The sequence below is a fragment of the Schistocerca gregaria genome, chromosome X (genome assembly GCF_023897955.1).
Source record: "Schistocerca gregaria isolate iqSchGreg1 chromosome X, iqSchGreg1.2, whole genome shotgun sequence".
Lineage (NCBI taxonomy): Eukaryota > Metazoa > Arthropoda > Insecta > Orthoptera > Acrididae > Schistocerca > Schistocerca gregaria.
The window spans coordinates 536,506,315-536,525,068 of record NC_064931.1 but is presented as its reverse complement, the minus strand read 5'-3'; the positions used below and the strand labels follow the sequence as shown (position 1 = coordinate 536,525,068).

Genomic DNA, 18,754 nt, shown 5'->3' with positions numbered 1-18,754 from the left:
GGACCTTTTTTGTGTACCACGGGGGTCCGTTCCATCTCTTACCAATTTATGAGGTATGAATATCTCAATTGCTGTTGCTACTATATCTTTGATTTTGAGCCACATCTTGTCTACATTCGCATAGTCAGTTCGGAAGGAATGGAAATTGTCTTTTAGGAAGGCTTATAGTGGCACTTTATCCACTTTTTTAAATAAAATTATTTTGCGTTTGTTTCTGATGGATTTGGAAGAAATGGTATTGAGCCTAGCTACAATGACCTTGTGATCACTAATCCCTGTATCAGTCATGATGCTCTCTATCAGCTCTGGATTGTTTGTGGCTAAGAGGTCAAGTGTGTTTTCGCAACCATTTACAATTCGCGTGGGTTCGTGGACTAACTGCTCGAAATAATTTTCGGAGAAAGCATTTAGGACAATCTCGGAAGACGTTTTCTGCCTACCACCGGTTTTGAACAAGTATTTTTGCCAACATACCGAGGGTAGGTTGAAGTCCCCACCAACTATAACCGTATGAGTGGGGTATTTATTTGTTACGAGACTCAAACTTTCTCTGAACTGTTCCGCAACTGTATCATCGGAGTCTGGGGGTCGGTAGAAGGAGCCAATTATTAACTTAATTCGGCTGTTAAGTATAACCTCCACCCACACCAATTCGCACGGAGTATGTACTTCGACTTCACTACAAGATAAACCACTACTGACAGACACAAACACTCCACCACCAATTCTGCCTAATCTATCTTTCCTGAACACCGTCTGAGACTTCGTAAAAATTTCTGCAGAACTTATTTCAGGCTTTAGCCAGCTTTCTGTACCTATAACGATATCAGCTTCTGTGCTTTCTATTAGCGCTTGAAGCTCAGGGACTTTTCCAGGGCAACTACAACAATTTACAACTATAATTCCGACTCTTCCTTGATCCAAGCACGTCCTGTAATTGCCAAGCACCCTTTGACATTGCAGCCCATCCCGCACTTTCCCGAGGCCTTCTAACCTAAAAAACCGCCCAGTCCACGCCACACAGCTCCGCTACCCGTGTAGCCGCCAGCTGAGTGTAGTGAACTCCTGACCTGACTTTGTTTTGCTTTTGTGGAGCTGATGCACAGACTATGCAACCATTGTTAGAATTAGGATCTTTCTACTGTAGAGGCACCACTGTTTAGGATAGGGAAAGTTAGTTTTGTGCAATATTCTGAGCACAAGTTATAGCCAGGGGCGGGCCAGATTGCAGTGAGTTACGCATACCAGCAGTTGCAAACTAGAATAGAGGCCACAGGGCCATCAAATTGCTGGAAGAGTATACGTGCATGTTACAAATCACAGGAAGAAGGGGCCCACTGGCCAACCTAGCGTGTTATGAGTACGTGACGCGAAGCGGCACATATGGCAAAACAGAGGTGCACAGCTGCATATAAATAGGTGCAGGTTTCTAACAAGATTTATTCAAGTGTGGCAGCTCCCCTGGACGGCAGGGTGTGCCACACCACCAGCTACACGCAGCAGCAAATGGGGTGCCAGCATTCCAGTCTATGGCAGGTTGCTGGTTCGACCCTCTGAGGCCGACGCGGGGTCCGTAGCCAGCCAGTGGTGGGCCACTCCACAGCTCACTACCGCGGGCAGTCATCCTGGCTTCCAACACACGCCGGAGGCATCCCGAGGCGAGGGCTGCAGATTCAGAGGCCGGATTGCGGGCGCTTGTTGTCGCCGGGGTCTCATTCACGCCAACGAAAAGCATGCAGCTGGCCGCCTGCGGCTCACACAAAGCGACACTGAGTCGGCAGGGATGCCTACCGCTGAGTCAATCGCCAGCGTCCTGATGACACCGCAACTACGCTGGCATACAAGGCCGACACACAGTGCATGCACGGGTTGCTGGGGCAGCGATTGCGCGCCAAGCCGTTTCGCAGACAGCGAAGTGGTGTCCTTCAGCATTGCGGGACCCAGTGACGCAGATCGAGAGGAATGGGGGCACTGTAGTTGGAAACAATAAACCACTTGGAAAGTTAAGATGAGTCTTAATACGGTGCCTTCTACCTCTTCCCACCTGTATATTTGGTCATCCTGATACATTCAGTGGCAGAAGTTCCCACTATACTACATCTGAGATATGATGCCTGTTCAAATTTCACACCAGTGGCATAAGAGTGGCACTAGTAGCACCACTATGAAGATGGAAATAGAATTTACTTTAAATACATACTATAATGGTATGGGCATTTCCCACCTTTGAGGTCGGAGGTGGTAAGTTGATGTAAGTCAAGAATGTCTTTAAGGTAAAAAAAAAATTAAAAAAAACTATTATCAGCACCTCATTTCTGCAGTACTGGAGACAGGCTTGGCAAGAATGTAGCCACTGTACATGATTGCTGGCAGCAGTGGTCATGAGAATGTAACGATGCAAGAAGACGGATTCCTGATGGCCACATGGCAGTACGGATAAGGAAGACCATTGTGTTCTGGGTATGGCTCTGGCTGCACTGTACTGCACCTGCAGTGGCAATTTTAGCTGCATTTGGCAACACAGTGACACAACAAACTGTTAAAAATTTGTTACTTCAAGGACAGCTCCAAGCCAGACACCCTGTAGTGTGCATTACACCGATCCCAACCAAATGCCGTATGTGACTTCAGTGGTGTCAAGTGAGAGTTCATTGGAGGGTATGGTGGAAGTCTGTTGTGTTTTCTTGTTTTCTAATGGAAACTAGTTCTGTCTTGGTGCCAGTGATGGCTGTATGTTGGTTAGGAGGCGGCCAAAGGGCCTGCAACCAACCTGTCTGCGTGCTAGACACACTGCAGCTACACCTGTGAATTATGCCCTGGGGTATGATTTCATATGACTGCAAGATCACTCTCAGGATTATGCCATGCACCCTGACTGCAAATTTTGTATGTCAGTCTGGTGATTTGACTTGTTGTGCTGCCATTCATAAACAGCATTCCAGGGAATATTTCTCAACAGGATAATGCTCTCTCACATACCGCTGTTGTAACCCAATAGCCTTTACAGTGTGTCTACATGTTGCCTTGGCATGCTTGATCACCAAATCTCTCTGCAATCAAGCACATCTGGAACATCATCGGACGACAACTCCAGCGTCATCTACAACCAGTAGTAACAGCTGTCTCTGTATTGACTGATCAGGTGGAACAGGCATGGAACTGCATCCCACAAATTGACGTTTGGCACCTGTACAACAAAATGCATGCACATTTGCATGCTTACATTCAACATTCTGGCAGTTACACTAGTTATTAATATACCAGCGTTTCACATTTGGAGTGGCTTATCTTGCACTTACATTAGCCTGCGATCTTGAAATGTTAATCATTTTGCTGGCCGCGGTGGTCTCGCGGTTCTAGGCGCGCAATCCGGAACCGTGCGACTGCTACAGCCGCAGGTTCGAATCCTGCCTTGGGCATGGATGTGTGTGATGTCCTTAGGTTAGTTAGGTTTAAGTAGTTCTAAGTTCTAGGGGACTAATGACCACAGCAGTTGAGTCCCATAGTGCTCAGAGCCATTTGAACCATTTTTTTGTTAATCATTTAAATATGTGACGTAGACAGATGTACTCCCTCTATTTCATTACTTTATGTTAAGAATTTTTTGATGTCGCAATTCTTTTTCCATCAGTGTAGTTGGAACTGTTGTGTTGATTGTTAACATACTACGTCATTTAACCAAACTGTACATCAACTCCTCCTGACTACACCATAATTACACAAAACATAAGATTGTTGATTTCAATTCATATGGGGAAGACGCCAAGACCTGAAATCTCACTTTATTCCAGTGATGTAATATTCTGTGTAACCTACATTAGATTGCCTCTTATGTTGTCTCACTTTAACCAGCCATATTTTTAGCAATGTGTCCTTTTATAAGTGGATGCCAAGTGTGTAAAAGAGTAATGATCACTAAATCAAGGAAGGGAGACCAGATTAATATATGATTGCATTCTTTCTGTTTATGTTAGTGTTTTTTCAAATTACATCTTCATGATTTAAAGTAAATATAAATTAGTATTTCAGCACACATGAAGCAGATGTGATTACTATGAAAGAAAAATTCACTCAAGGGAAAGATTACCAAAGTGGTATAAAATTTATTGGGCAAAGAAGTAGTCAATTTTCCACTAATACTAGCTGTGTCAAAGAGGGATAATTGATTGTTTTGTAGGGCAGGCAACCACAGCCAATCTTCGGCATTTTTCCAAAGAAAATTATACACTGACTGTATGAATGATTTTTATTAAATCTGCGACCGGATTCGCACCACTTTTTTCAGCATCGTATTTTATTTTTATTTTCTAGGTCATTGCCATTTCCATCATTTAAAAAATATTTTTAAATTTTAACTACTGATTTCACCAGATGACAGTATATTGGACGTGAATGGTGGGGAGTGGCTACAGGGCAGTGTTCAACATTACTATGTTATAAATAGTATATGTGAGTACTTTTCTTGTTTCATTAAAAAAAAATGGTTGTTTAAAAGTTTAATTTGTACCTCAGAATTGGGGGATCGAATAGTTTATATGAGCTCTTATTATATTATTTTTTGTACAGATTGCCTGAGAATGCACCAATAAGTGGTGCGAAACCGGTCACAGATTTAATAAAAATCATTCATACAGCCAGTGTGGAATTTTCTGTGGAAAAAAGGGATAATAGAGCCTTAGATCATAATTAAAATGAAAAACAGCAATTGTGGAGTTTGTATTTGTATTTAATAAACATCATATAAAAAAAGTGAACTAATTTATTCTCTCTAACCACTGGTCATAGAGTTCTTCTATAAATTAATAAGCTCTTTGGTAGTCTGGTGGAATTTACAATCCCATTGGCACCTATCACCACAGAATCTGTGTTATGTAATAAAATGAAAGTGAACTTTATAACAGAGTTAATACTGTAGGGCATACTTCTTTGGTATGACTAATAAATTTGTTTACTGTTATGCGTCACATAAACTTTTGTCACATGAACTCTATTATTCTGTTTCAGATTGGTCATCTTGTAGTTGAAAATCAGACTTTTGCCGAAATTGTGAAGCTGCCAATGATGTACTTATTTAGTATTGCAGATGGGGTAGTGGGACTGGCATATGACAGTCTTTCCATAGATAATGTTGTTCCAGTCTTTTACAATATAATGAAACAAAACCTGATCAAAGCCCCTCCAATATTCTCTTTCTATATAAACAGGTAAAATAAAATAAATTATTCTGCTTTTTAGAATAGGCAGAACTCCAAATAATAGAAATTAATTATCCTTATAGTGTAGACATGTCATTATATAAGATTTTCTTTGTCCCACAGAGACAGGACAACAGACAGAGGTGGCAATCTAATACTAGGAGCTTCAGAGAAAAAACATTACAATGGAAGCTTTACATATCTTCCAATAACAAAGAAGGAGTATTGGCAGTTCCATATGGATAAGTTAGTGTCAGAGAATTTATTTATTTATTTATTTATTTTTTTAATACTGTGAATATAGAAATACAAGATAGACTAATCAGAAAATGTTGATAAATTTGCTGTTGCAGCACCAGAGGACACCAGTGAAGCATTTCTTTATATGTAAACTGCAGATTGCATACTGAATTAAGTGCTCCTGCCCAACTTTCACCACTTATTCCATTTGTCTCTCCTCCCTCCCCCCCCCCCCCCCACTCTCTCTCTCTCTCTCCCCCCTCCCCCCCCCCCCCCTCTCTCTCTCTCTCTCTCTCTCTCTCTCTCTCTCTCTCTCTCTCTCTCTCTCTCTCTCTCTCTCTCCCCCTCTCCCCCCCCTCTGTCATATTAGAATTTTTTGTAGCATGTAACAGAATACCATGTATATCTACTTCAGTACATGATATGTTACTGTTTTGTTCCATTATCAACACATTGTTTTTGTCCAACTTTCTGTGCATTAGAATCTTTAAACTACCAAGTAACAAACTTACCATTAATCAGGGATTCAGAATAAAAACTGCAACAGAATAATATAAAGAGCTCATACAATTTCATTGAGTGGAAAGTACAGCTGAAATATCTAATCCCACCCTTTTCTGGTTATAGTGCAGTTTATCATTAATAACATGCAACTCTTGGCCTATCAACATCAATTTTGTTCACTTATGACAAAGTTGGAATTGAGGCACAAACAAACATGTAACTGTTAAATTTTGTTGTCTAACAGATTTGTCGGTTGCTAAGACAATGGAGTTGGTCCAAATATTTATGGAATAGGACTATCATTTTCATACGGGTCAGGCTTCAGTCATTTATGACAAGCACAGAGGCTGTTGCACAAACATTTGTACCTATGACAACAGTGTCACTGTTACCTAAATGGTCAAAGATTTTTAAAAAATTACACTGTAAATGAGAGTGAACTGTATGCTCAGGAGTATGAATTGTCAGCTTTGTCTCTGGAACAACTATTGTCTTTGAATGTGTTTTATGAGCTGGGAGATACGTTGTTTAGATGTCTCACGTAACCATGTGGAAGCCATAGTAGAAATGGCACTAAGTTCAGCATCATTGTACATGTCAATCTGAGGCATGGATGTAACAATATGAACAAGTGGATAATAAAAAAAATAATGTATTCACAACAAGAAAACAATGTCATGCAACATATCAGCCTATTTCACAGTTTTAATCTGTCAGGAAGTTTCATATCAGCCTATTTACTGCAATATACTCTTTATTTCAAGTTCACAGTGTTATTTACCTAGGTACCCACTGCTGCTACAACTATATTTCAGACATAGTCAGGTGTTGGATTGTATGAGAGACAAAAATAAAAACAGGATACAGTGTACAGACAAATTTTCCACCAGGAAACCAGCAGGATGGATTATTGTCTCTCAGAGGAAGACTCTTGCAATGGGACAAGTGACTATTGTATTAATTTTATGGGACATTACATTACATACAAAAGGTAGCCTGGCCAAAGTAGAGTCAAAGCAACAGATCTTTATGAGAATGCAGTATTGGGTATTGATGGTTATCTTCCCTTACTATAAAACATGTTGTCGAAGAATGTACATTCTAAGAAAGCAAACTGACAGAAAAGATTGAGCAAGGGTAAAGGAAGATAAATGGTTTTATAATGTGTTTGTGACTCCATCTTGAAGTACTGAGAAAATAGTCTATAGATGTGTTAAAAGTCATTTAAAAAGAAATGCAGTTTTCAAGAGTAGGTGTTAAAATTCAATTACCATATCTGTAGTGAATTATTTTGCTACTCACATATATCAGTGTCAGACAAATCAGAACTCGGGCCTGCTCAGACAGTTGTTTTTTCCAAGCTCCAGCTCTGGTAAGATTAGGAATACTTAATACTGGAGTCACTTACTGTCACATACTATACTGTGTGTATGTAATGGGCTATTAAGGCATGTCTAATGTTTCTCAATAAGACAGCTTTGAAGTTTTGTGCATGTTTCTTCCACCATCACTTTCAGTCATGTAGTAAATGCTTTGTACATTGAATGTTAAGATTTTTTTCAGTACATAATGCTATCCAAACATGCCAAGAATTTTGTAGAAGAAAGTAGTAAAAGTTCTTGTTTACTAAATTTCTTTATGATTCTACTTGTTTGTTGTCTTTGGAATTGAAGTGTTGGTTTCTCAACTGGAAAGGACGAGATGTATATCAAAAGAGTGGGTGTATGTCGAGTGCTTAAGAGCAGTGATCATGTTGTTATTTGTCAGGAAGGCACTAGTGTTCACTTAGCGTCGTTACAAACTCAGTATGCTTTTTCCAGCTGCAGAGAGGACAGTGAAAATTGCATATTTATTCCATATGTGACATTATTAGTCACTTACCAATCTCTGATATGACTTAGGTTCCTGTAAGACGGGTGCTGCAGCAGTCAACTGCTGTAAGAAAAGAAATATTAACTGTACTTGACTCTCGGCTTACTCTTCTGGAATTAACAGACGCTGATATAAGATGGTAATGTCAGTCTTATCTCATAATATTTAAAATTTTTCAAAGAAGATAGTTCAAAGGGGGAGTTTTAACATAGAGAGTGTTTCTTGCACCTTCTAAGATTGAAGCACTACTTTGCTTTCTCAAAGTTGATTTGAGACGTAGGTGGATAACTGCATGAAGCATACGTTATATTAGAATGTTGAAATTTATAGCAAACTTCTTCATGCCTGTTGATATATTAAACTTGTTGACATAACTGTTCTTTTCATTCATATGTACAGAATAGATGTCGACCTTGGAACAAAACTGATTCCATTTTGTGAAAAGGGTTGTGAAGCACTTATTGATACAAGTACCACAACAATAACTGGTCCGGCATCGGAAATTGAAAAAATTCATGAACTATTGCCAGTGTCACCATTTGTCCTGGGGCGGTATCGGGTAAGCACGGCTTTTCCTTCCTCACCGTGTAACGATATAAGGAGTGTTGCATTTATTTACTGGTGTACATGATAAATTTACATGTTAGGACATAGAGTAATTTTGATTAGGACACCACGTTTTGACTACATGTGCTTTTCTGGAGAGTCAGTAACTTTTATTAAAAAATTTTCAAGACATTCACATCCTGAGAGTAACTGTTATGAAAACTGTTTGTAGAAGTTGTCTTCTGACAGTAAACATGATCAAAATTTGCAGGTAAAAGGTGTCCTGATCTTTGTTCTTCTCATGTTTTATGTGCAGGAAGTTACTTATTTGTGTATCTAAGATTTCCCAAAATTGAAAATGCTGACAACAAACAGTCTGAATCAATGCAATAATTGAAGTTTTGAAAGTAATTGGCATGACAAGAGATCCTGCAAAGCAAAACTAAATGCCTTCTCTCAAAACCACTCATCATGAGAATTCATTCAATCTCATAACAACAAATAGATCTGATATATTTGAGGAATGTTATGCAACTTGAATGAGGAGTGGGAGGAAAAGGAAAGGTAAGGTAAGGAATTCATGACATCAGCTGCATTGGGACTTCGTGCAGAATCAGTGCAAACGAGTGTCAATTTTGTTCCAGATTAGTATTTGAACCCAGGCTCCTCTGCATAGTAGGAAGTTATGTTAACCATTGCACCACCCAGTCACAGTTTATCACAATTGCATCGACTATCTCAGTATGCCCCTAGGCTCACCAACATCCCCACCAACTGCACCTATCTCGTTTCCCCATCCATACACCCCCCCCCCCCCCTTGATCGCTACTTTGAGATTCTCACAGGAGGTCAAACGTGATTGTGCATATGCTCTGAAGGTGGCAGATTCATAGGCTATCGAGGCAAATCAGTTATATTAATGCATGATGTCTGTTCTTTTGGACATGCCCGAACATATTCTGACCTCAAATATAATGAGTTACCTTGAACACAAGGTCTTCTCCATCGAACCCATATGGATTCCAAAAACATTGGCCATGTTAAATGTAATTTGTGCCTTTTTTCACATGACACACTGAAATCCATGTATCAAGGCAGTTGTGTAGCTGCAGTATTTCCTGTCTTCTGAAAAGCTTTTTGAGTCTGTACCACACTGACATTTATTAACAAACGTGCATTCAGATTGGGTTTCAAACTAAATTTGTAGCTGGATTGGGTATTTGTTTGTAAGGAGGACACAACATGTTGTGGATGGCTAATCATCGACTGAGGTAGAAGTAACTTCAGATGTGCCCCAGGGAAATGTGTTGGTACTCTGTGTTTGCACTTATACAGATGGCAATAGTATCACACACACGAGGTATAAAAGGGCACTGCATTGGCAGAGCTGTCATTTGCACTCATGTAGATCATGTGAAAAGGGTTCCGACATGTTTATGGCTGCACAGTGGGAATTAGCAGACTTTGAACACGGAATGACATTTGGATCTAGATGCATGGGACAATCCATTTTGGAAGTCAGTATTTGAGATCCAGAGTGTCAAGAGTGTGCCGAGAATACCACATTTCAGGTATTATATCTCAGCACAGACAGTGCAGTGGCCGATGGCCTTCGCTTAATGAATGAGAGCAGCAGTGTTTGTGTAGAATTGTCAATGCTGTGTGAAATAACTGCAGAAATCAATGTGGGACAAATGATGAATGTCTCATCTAAGACAGTGCAGCAGAATTTGGCATTAATGGGCTATGGCAGTAGATGACTGCCAAGAGTGCCTTTGCCTACAGTACATCATCAGCTGCAGCAGCTCTCCAAGAATTGCAACCATACTAGTTGGATCCTAGATGACAAATGAATTCTAATTTCAGTTGGTAAGTTTTGCTGGTAGGGTTCGAGTGTGCTGCAGACCCCGTGAAGCCATGGACCCAAATTGTCAACAAGGCTGTATGCAAGCTAGTGGTGGCTCCATAATGGTGTGAGTTGTATTTACATGGAATGGGTTGGGTCCTCTGGTCCATTTGAACGAATCATTGACTGGAAATGGCTATGTTCGGCTGCTTCTTGAAGACCATTCAACCACTCATGGACTTCATGTTCCCGAATAATAATGTAAGTTTTATGGATTACGATACACCATGTTACCAGACCACAATGTTCACATTTGGTTTGAAGAACATTCTGGACACTTCGAGCTAACGATTTAGCCACCCAGATTGCCCAACATGAATCCCATCAAATGTCTATGGGACATAATTCAGGGGTCAGTTTGTGCACACAGTCCTGCATCGGCAACACTTTCACAGTTATGGATGACTGTAGAGGCAGCATAGCTCAGTACTTCTCCAGGGTCTCCTAATGACTTCGTGAGCCCATGCCATGTCAAGTTGCTGCACTACACCAGGCAAAAAGAGGTCCAACATGATATTATAAGGTATCCCATGATTTTTGTCACCTCAGTGTATTATTGTATTTTCAAATGTAGTCAAGTTTTATATAAGTCAGCCAAACATTAGCTGTGACCAGTGTATCATTGTATTTTCATATGTAGTCAAGTTTTGTATAAATCTGCCAAACAAACAAACTCCAAATAGTTTTCCATTATGAACTTATTAATTATGTGTTTATTTTTCCTTCAAAAAGGTTCCATGTAACAAGGTGATCAAACTCCCCGCTATTCATTTTGTCCTGCAGGGAAAAAATTTTACGCTCAAGGGTCCTGATTATGTACAAGAGGTAAGGTTCAATATGTAATAAATTACTTTTCCGTAGTATCTGTTTTTAATTAATGTAAAGGTTTGAATAAATGTTACCTTAGTCTGGATTATCTACAGTGGCTCTAATTTCCAAGAACGTTGTGTGAATTTTCACTCTATAATTTGTTGTTTCTCTTTCAGATGATATAGCTTTTCTGAAAGTAACTGTGTTATACATTTAGGTGCGCTAAAGGTTCTGAAAATAAGATGCAATATAATTTCATGTAGAGGGAAAGAAACTGCATGTTGACCACAGTGGAAACTAATATTTTTTAAAGTAAGCTGAAGTTATATGAAGCAACACTGTAGTAATGGAATCAGAAGTCAACTGGCTCACCACACTATCAACTAAAAACAGCAAAATAAGCTCACCCTCAAGAAATAACATATTACTTGCAGAAAGTATATTTTAATGCTATCAGCTTCGTTTTAGTAGCTGTTTTGTAGGTCACTATTGCAATACTGAATAGGTCAGACATTGCAAGAATAGTACATTCCATGATACATGAACATAAGTAATTACATGTAGATTTCAAAAACAAAGAAATAAATAAATGAGTGCCCTCAAGCTGTCTATCCTCTTACAGAAAACCCGGGCTGGTATTTATGGATGCCAAGCACATCATGTTTCATTATTTTCAGTGTGTTGCAACTGCCCGAAGGCTGACAGACACAATTTCAGAATAGGTACCAATTTTATTCAGTTTGTATGAAAGATTCAAACTAAATGAGGAGATGCCTGGGATTTCAGGCTTTCAAATGCAGTGAAGACAATAATATTGAATGTGATACGAAGAGTGGCTGTGACTCAATAAGTTACAGAATAACAACTGGCACTAGCAGAGATATTGATCAGCTGCTGATGTAGCATGCTGTGGACAATGAAAATAAAACTAGCATTCTATATAAATTCTACTCAAGGCAGGTGACACTTAAAAGGAATAACCACTGGAAATGCAGAGCACATGACATGATGTGTCTCTTTGGCTACAGAGATTAAAATGTGATCTACCTCATGGAAATGAGGAGAATGCCTTGACATGAGTTTTAAACCATTGTAGATCTAAATTTAAACTGTGATGCCAGTCGTATCACATGTAGCAGTAGGTGCAGTATAATGTGTAGGCTCTCACTTTTGCATCTGCATTGAACCTTTAATGGAAGGGTCACAAAGGCTGGTCCTATGGCTGGCAGTAAATTTCCACTTTAATGTCAAAATTGTTATTACCTGGCTAGAAAATGGGACTAGGTATCCGCATTGATGTGGCAGGATGTGTGTTTAAAATGAATGCAGTGATTGTAATAACACAATAACAATGCCTTAAACTGAAGTCATTCTGCTATGTGATGAGAAAAATCATCAAAAGGGCTTGTGGGTGATAACCAACTTGAAAGGAACTCTGTAGGTGGACACCAGGTGGCTCATGTGGTTTTCTCTGTTTGAGAAAAGCTATTTTAAGATGACTACTGGTTCTTTCAGGTGTGCAAAACAGGATGTGTACATCAATACTATAATTGTGCCTGCATCTGGGAGGAATCTTGAGATATTAATTAATGTTCCAAATCACAAATTTTATTTTGGCAATGCTACAAGGTATGGAGACTCAAAGGATGGCATTTAGTTGAGAAGTAATCAGCCATAGCTCCTATTTAATGAGAATATGTTTCAAATACTCTACCTCTGGCTTCCAGAACCTAGCTGTTCTGTCAGTTTCAGTATGGACTTGTCTGCACTAGTGGTGAGAGAATGTTTATATTGCAGATTATTGTATCCACCTGTAGCTCTGATGTCGGCTGCGTGGTTTACCTGGTGCTGCTACGACATTCTGATGTCATATAAAGGGGCATTTCAGTTAGGGCATTTTGATCTTGTGTTGTTTAGTACCTGGAGCAGCATGACAAATAACAGTGATGCTGGTGACCCATATGAGAATGGTGAAATTGAACTGGTTATTATGTAAATGGTATTTTCAGCTGCCTGCATAAAAATTACTACTGATCAACAATTTTGTGGACTTGTTAGAGTGAAGGACAATTCAGATTCAGCACTTTAACACATGACTTTAGGTCTATCACATTTGGTATAAGACAATGTTATTTGAGGCTGGCTATATATGAGACACATCATCCTGAGCTCGAGCAGAAAAAATGCCAACATCAACTTATGCCTTGTTGCTAAGTCCCTCATTGTGTGCTTAGCACACTGGACTTGTTACTGGGGGGAAAATGGTTCAAATTCATGTCTGACCATCCAGATTTAGATTTCCTGTAATTTCCCCATATCTCTCCAGGCAAATGCCAGCATAGTGCCTATGAAATAGCATGGGCTATTTTCTTCCCCATCCTTGAGACAATCTGAGCTTGTGCTCCGTCTTTAATGACCTCAATGGCAGTATTACATTAAACTCTTAATTTTTCTTCCTTCTTTCCTTCCATCCTTCCCATTACACACAAATGTGGCCCAGTGGCAATTCCTGCTGAAGACACAAAACCTCTCAAGACACTTGATTGTATGAGTTGTACTGCCATAAATGAAAAAGACTCCTCCTGAGGAGAAAACTTCTCCACCAGTGGAGTGAGTTCTTGAGCACACCAGGCTAGAAAGTAACGGCAGTAGCAGTATGTTCACAGCTGTTCCTCAGTGAAGATGCAATCTACATAACTTCAATCATAGATGAGTAATAATGTTAGACAAGTTTTTCCTAAAACATGTCACTACCGGCACAGTACACAAGGCAATTATGAGAATCTCTTCCGAGGCAGTAGGAAATGATGGAGTGAGCATTGGCATGATTAAGAACGTCGTAGACAGTATTATTCCAGTTATCACAGACATCTTCAACCTGTCTCTTGTCAGTAGTACATATCCTACGGAGTGGAAGCAAAGTTTAATTAAGCCTATACCCAAGACTGACAACCCTAAGTCGTCAGGTGACTACAGGCCAATCAGCATACTACCTGCAATTTCTAAAGCCCTAGAGCACATCGTCCATGAACAACTGACGGATTACCTCAAAACTCATAACATCCATGACGAATATCAGTCAGGCTTTCGAAAGCACCATAGTACAGCAACCGCATTAATCAAAGTAACTGATGACATTAAACATGCTATGGACAGACGTGAAGCTACTATCCTAACACTGCTTGACTTTAGCAAGGCTTTTGACACAGTTGACTTCGATATATTACTAATTAAAATGAAACAGCTGAATTTCTCAAACAGCGCAATACAATGGTTCGACAGCTACCTCAAAAACAGAAGTCAACAAGTCATTTGTGGGTCGGAAAAGTCATCATGGAAAAGCGTGCGCTCTGGAGTTCCCCAAGGCTCCGTCCTTGGTCCACTACTCTTCTCACTGTACATTAATGATATTTCTTCAGTGATTCACTCCTGCAACTACCATCTTTATGCCGACGACATCCAACTGTACATAAGTGCAAGCCCCAAGAACATTGCTGGCGCAGTAGCGAGTATGAACGCAGATCTTTGCTCTGTTTCTCGATGGGCACAGAACCTAGGTCTGAAACTAAACCCCAAGAAATCCCAGGTCATACTTATATCTCATCCAAAGTTAATCAGCCGGTACTTTCGCGAAACAGTCCCTCAAATACTCCTCAATGGTACCCAACTACCATACCAAAAAACAGTAAAAGACCTTGGAATAATCTTGGATGAACACCTAAACTGGGAAGAACAAACAGTCACAGCTTGCCGGAAATCGCTCTCATCCCTACATGCAATTCAAAAATTTAGAAAAATATTTCCAACCCATGTTAAACAAAAATTAGTCCAAACACTAGTCTTGCCTAATCTTTACTACTGCAATGTAGTTCAACACGGCACAAATAGTGAAAATTCTAGATGCCTCGAGCTAGTGATGAATGCTTGCGTTAGATACGTGTGCAATATTCGGTTGTATGATCATATCAGTCCTTCATACTCCCAGCTAGGTTGGATACGCCCACATACGGCACGCGATCTCCACACGATGTGCTTACTTCATCGATTTCTTAGCCACTGGTGCCCCCAATACTTATCTTCTCACATTAAACACCTATCATCATTCCACAATCACAACACCAGATCGGATACGTCTATCATCTTGACTGTACCTTTACATAACACAAAATCTTTCTCCGTGTCATTCTCCATCTCAGCCATACGACTATGGAACACGCTCCCCTGTGATCTGCGTCTTATCCAGAACTACTCAACATTCAAGAGGGAACTCAAAACATACATATTAGGGACGGTATAGCCACCATTCTTGTGCCCCTCCCATCTCTTTCTTTCTCCTCTCCATCACAGCTTCGAATTTTACCGTTCTATTTCTCTTCCTCTAACCTGTCTACCTCTTATATATCTCATTCACTCCATTCTATCGTCTCATGTCTGTGCTCGATGAGAATAACTCACAAGCTGCAAGAACATAATGAGAAAATTCCCAACTAACAATGTGACTGACATTCAGAAAAGAAAAGTATGTTTACTTTCATATACATAGTCATTATTATTATTATTATTACTATTATTATTACTATTATTATTATTACTATTATTATTATTATTATTATTATTATTGATTGTTATAATTATTTTTTATTGTTATAATTATCATTGTACTACTGTTATAATATCTATTTTTTTCTTTAACATCAATACTGCATAATAGGCTATATGTCCTTAATGTTAAGTAGAAACTGTAACTCGTTCAATCTGAGTATGCCTGGTTAGGTGTAAGAGAGGGCCTGAAGGCCCTAATCTTGCCAGGTAAAATAAATGCATAAATAAATAAATAAATGTTGTTATGCTCTAAAATCCTTGTAACCAATTTGTTGTGTCAATTTTATTCAGGTTCTACCAGAAGTTCAAGCCAAAGAAGTTGTTGCTTGGTATTTCAATTTAACTTAAGAGGGTAATCCAGAATAAAACTGTGAAAAAAATAGGTTTTGTTTCCAAGTTGGATTTAAAAGGTAAAGAGCAACAAATGACAGATGCTGAAATATGATTAGCAATGAAAGCTGATACCCTAATTGGGTGTAATGGATAAGTCCTAGAGTGGCAGTTGGCAGTAGCAAAATTGTGCAGGTGTTATGAAGACAATGTGGATAGAACTGGCACTTGATGTAAATTCACTATGTGCCGATGAGTGCTGGCTTAGAATCGTAGTGAAGAGGAATTAACTCTCAATAATGCAGACTACACATTGTAATGACCTATTAAGTTGATAACATCTCACAGTCTGCCAAGGGGCAATGGCAATAGAAGTCTGATACTGATAGATTGCTTTCCATTGAAGAATTCTGAAATGTGTAATTTATTCAAAAATGAGGTGGTCTATAGATATTTTTGTGCAATTTCTACTTTAGTTTTGTTTGAATATGATGAGACCATACCATGTAAAATTATCAAAAAGGCTGAAAATAAACAAGTGTTATATGATTCACGTGTCTGCTCCACGTTGTTTGTAAAATGCTGGATTTATCATACATCTAGGATGCTACAAGAAAGGCACTTTTCCTACAATAACAACCTCATATTAATTTCAAAGTTTATTCTTGTATGAGGGCAATTAGGTGACCCCCCCATCTTCTGACCACACCCTCCATCCACATGTTTGATCCAAGCACCACAGAGAGAGAATTGAAAAAATTACAATACTTACAATGTAACTCTGATTTTTTCCCTTGTACATTAGATGTGAATATGAAAAAGAGAAAGGCAAGTGGCACTGTAAAAGTTGCCCACAGCAGCACATTCAAAAGTTGCTTGTGTGTGGGGGGGACAGTAGTACTAACAAGGACAAGAAGAAAATATTTTGGCCTAGTTAAAAGATGGTACTGATATCAGTGAAATAAGCTTTATATTTTTTGGTATATGTTGCATAACAATGGAAGTAGAGAGGCAACTTGAGTTTTCCAAGTCTTGTATATATGTTTTATAGAAGCTCAATTGTGTATGCTATATTTAAATGGGCAAACTGGAACATGATGCAGTCATAAAATTCACTTGTCGTGAGTGGCTCATAATTGACATAAGTTTATCCAAAACTGGTGGAGGCTTATGTGCAGTTTTCATTTTCAACAGGTCAGAAATGGGTGGCTAAATTCAAACATTGCAATACTTTGCTTGAAAATTATCAGCTTGAAGGATATCACAGAGCTGTAATCATAGGTGAAAACATGGAAAGTACACTTTTCCTTGTAACTGTTGTGTCCTGATACAAAAGTAGTGTGCTTTTCGATATGTTGGAATCCATTTTTTGTAGGCTTCCTGAGAAAGTTTCTGTTGAGATACTAGTATAGTGATGGAAGCTAATATTGTTCTTCACATATGTGTTTATAAAATGTCAAGTATAATGCCACATTTGAATAACCATAGCTTTCAGTATCACATGCCTACTCATACGTAAAAGTGAAAGAGGTTATTTTACAATCATAAGATAAATGGGCATTATGATACATAAAAGTTTATTTTTCTTTCAGATTACAAAGTGGGGCTTCACTGTCTGCCTATCTGCACTGGTTGGAAATGAAGGAAGTAATATTTGGTCACTAGGAGCATCATTTATTGCACAGTATTACACAGAGTTTGACATGAATAGTGACCGTATCGGATTTGCAAAAGCTAATTTATAGCATAAAGTCGATGATAAACTTGTGGTCTCCTAATTTGTGTTCATTTCAATTATATCACTGTTCTTCTGGCTGAAACAGGCTGCTGTATTGTACAGACTGATTTACTATTCATTTGTTTGATAATTATGTGATTTATTATAAATAAAAATGCCATTTAAAAAAAATCCTCTGCAGCTATAGTCATTGTATATATATTTTTTTATTTTCTTCTTTTTTTTCTAATTGTTGTGTATGTTACAACATTGGTATCAGTGAAAGTAACAGCTGACTTTGTAAAGGAATTATTGAGCTGTCAGCTGGTATATACTGTAAGTTCATCATTGTAGCTCAGCTATTAAATCTGAATGGTTCTTTAGACCGTAGCATACAGACATAATACAACTATATTATCACAGCCTTTGAGCTGAAATGAGGTGATAAATACATCTATTTGATGGATGTGGAAGTGTTGAGGCTTTAGGTAGTGTGACGATAAGGAAAAGGAATGGACAGCAAGGAAGTAGACATGAATGTGGCGACAGAGGAAACTCATTCACATGCAAACAGGGAGAGTTTCAATTTCTACACGAGGAAATAGGTTGCAAAAGGGTTGGGAGAGGGGAGGGAGGAGAATGGTAGTTAAAGGAGCAGAGGTAAGTGGAGGATGGGGACTAATGAACTTGTAGCCCAGGAGAATTGAGAGTAGAAAGACTAAGGAACTGTTCCCAGTTGTATAGTTGTGAAAAGTTGGTAGAATGAAATTTTCACTCTACAGTGGAGTGTGCGCTGATATGAAACTTCCTGGCAGATTAAAACTGTGTGCCGGACCGAGATTCGATCTCAGGACCTTTGCCTTTTACGGGCAAGTGCTCTACCAACTGAGCTACCCAAGCATGACTCACGCCCCGTCCTCACAACTTTACACAGTTTTAATCTGCCAGGAAGTTTCATATCAGCGCACACTCTGCTGTAGAGTGAAAATTTCATTCTAGAAACATCCCCCAGGCTGTGGCTAAGCCATGTCT

General features: G+C 39.1%; 1 protein-coding gene across 1 annotated transcript in view; it reads left to right on the top strand.

Annotated features, from left to right (window-relative positions):
* LOC126298572 (lysosomal aspartic protease-like) overlaps nt 1–17,914 on the top strand; it is a 50,010-nt gene extending 32,096 nt beyond the window's left edge. The window contains exons 5-9 of the mRNA XM_049989941.1: nt 5,005–5,204; nt 5,319–5,441; nt 8,211–8,370; nt 10,996–11,088; nt 17,598–17,914. Coding sequence (XP_049845898.1) covers nt 5,005–5,204; nt 5,319–5,441; nt 8,211–8,370; nt 10,996–11,088; nt 17,598–17,750 — 729 coding nt within the window. The 3' untranslated portion in view covers nt 17,751–17,914. The remainder of the gene's footprint in view (nt 1–5,004; nt 5,205–5,318; nt 5,442–8,210; nt 8,371–10,995; nt 11,089–17,597) is intronic.
* The last annotated feature ends 840 nt before the right edge of the window (nt 17,915–18,754 follow it).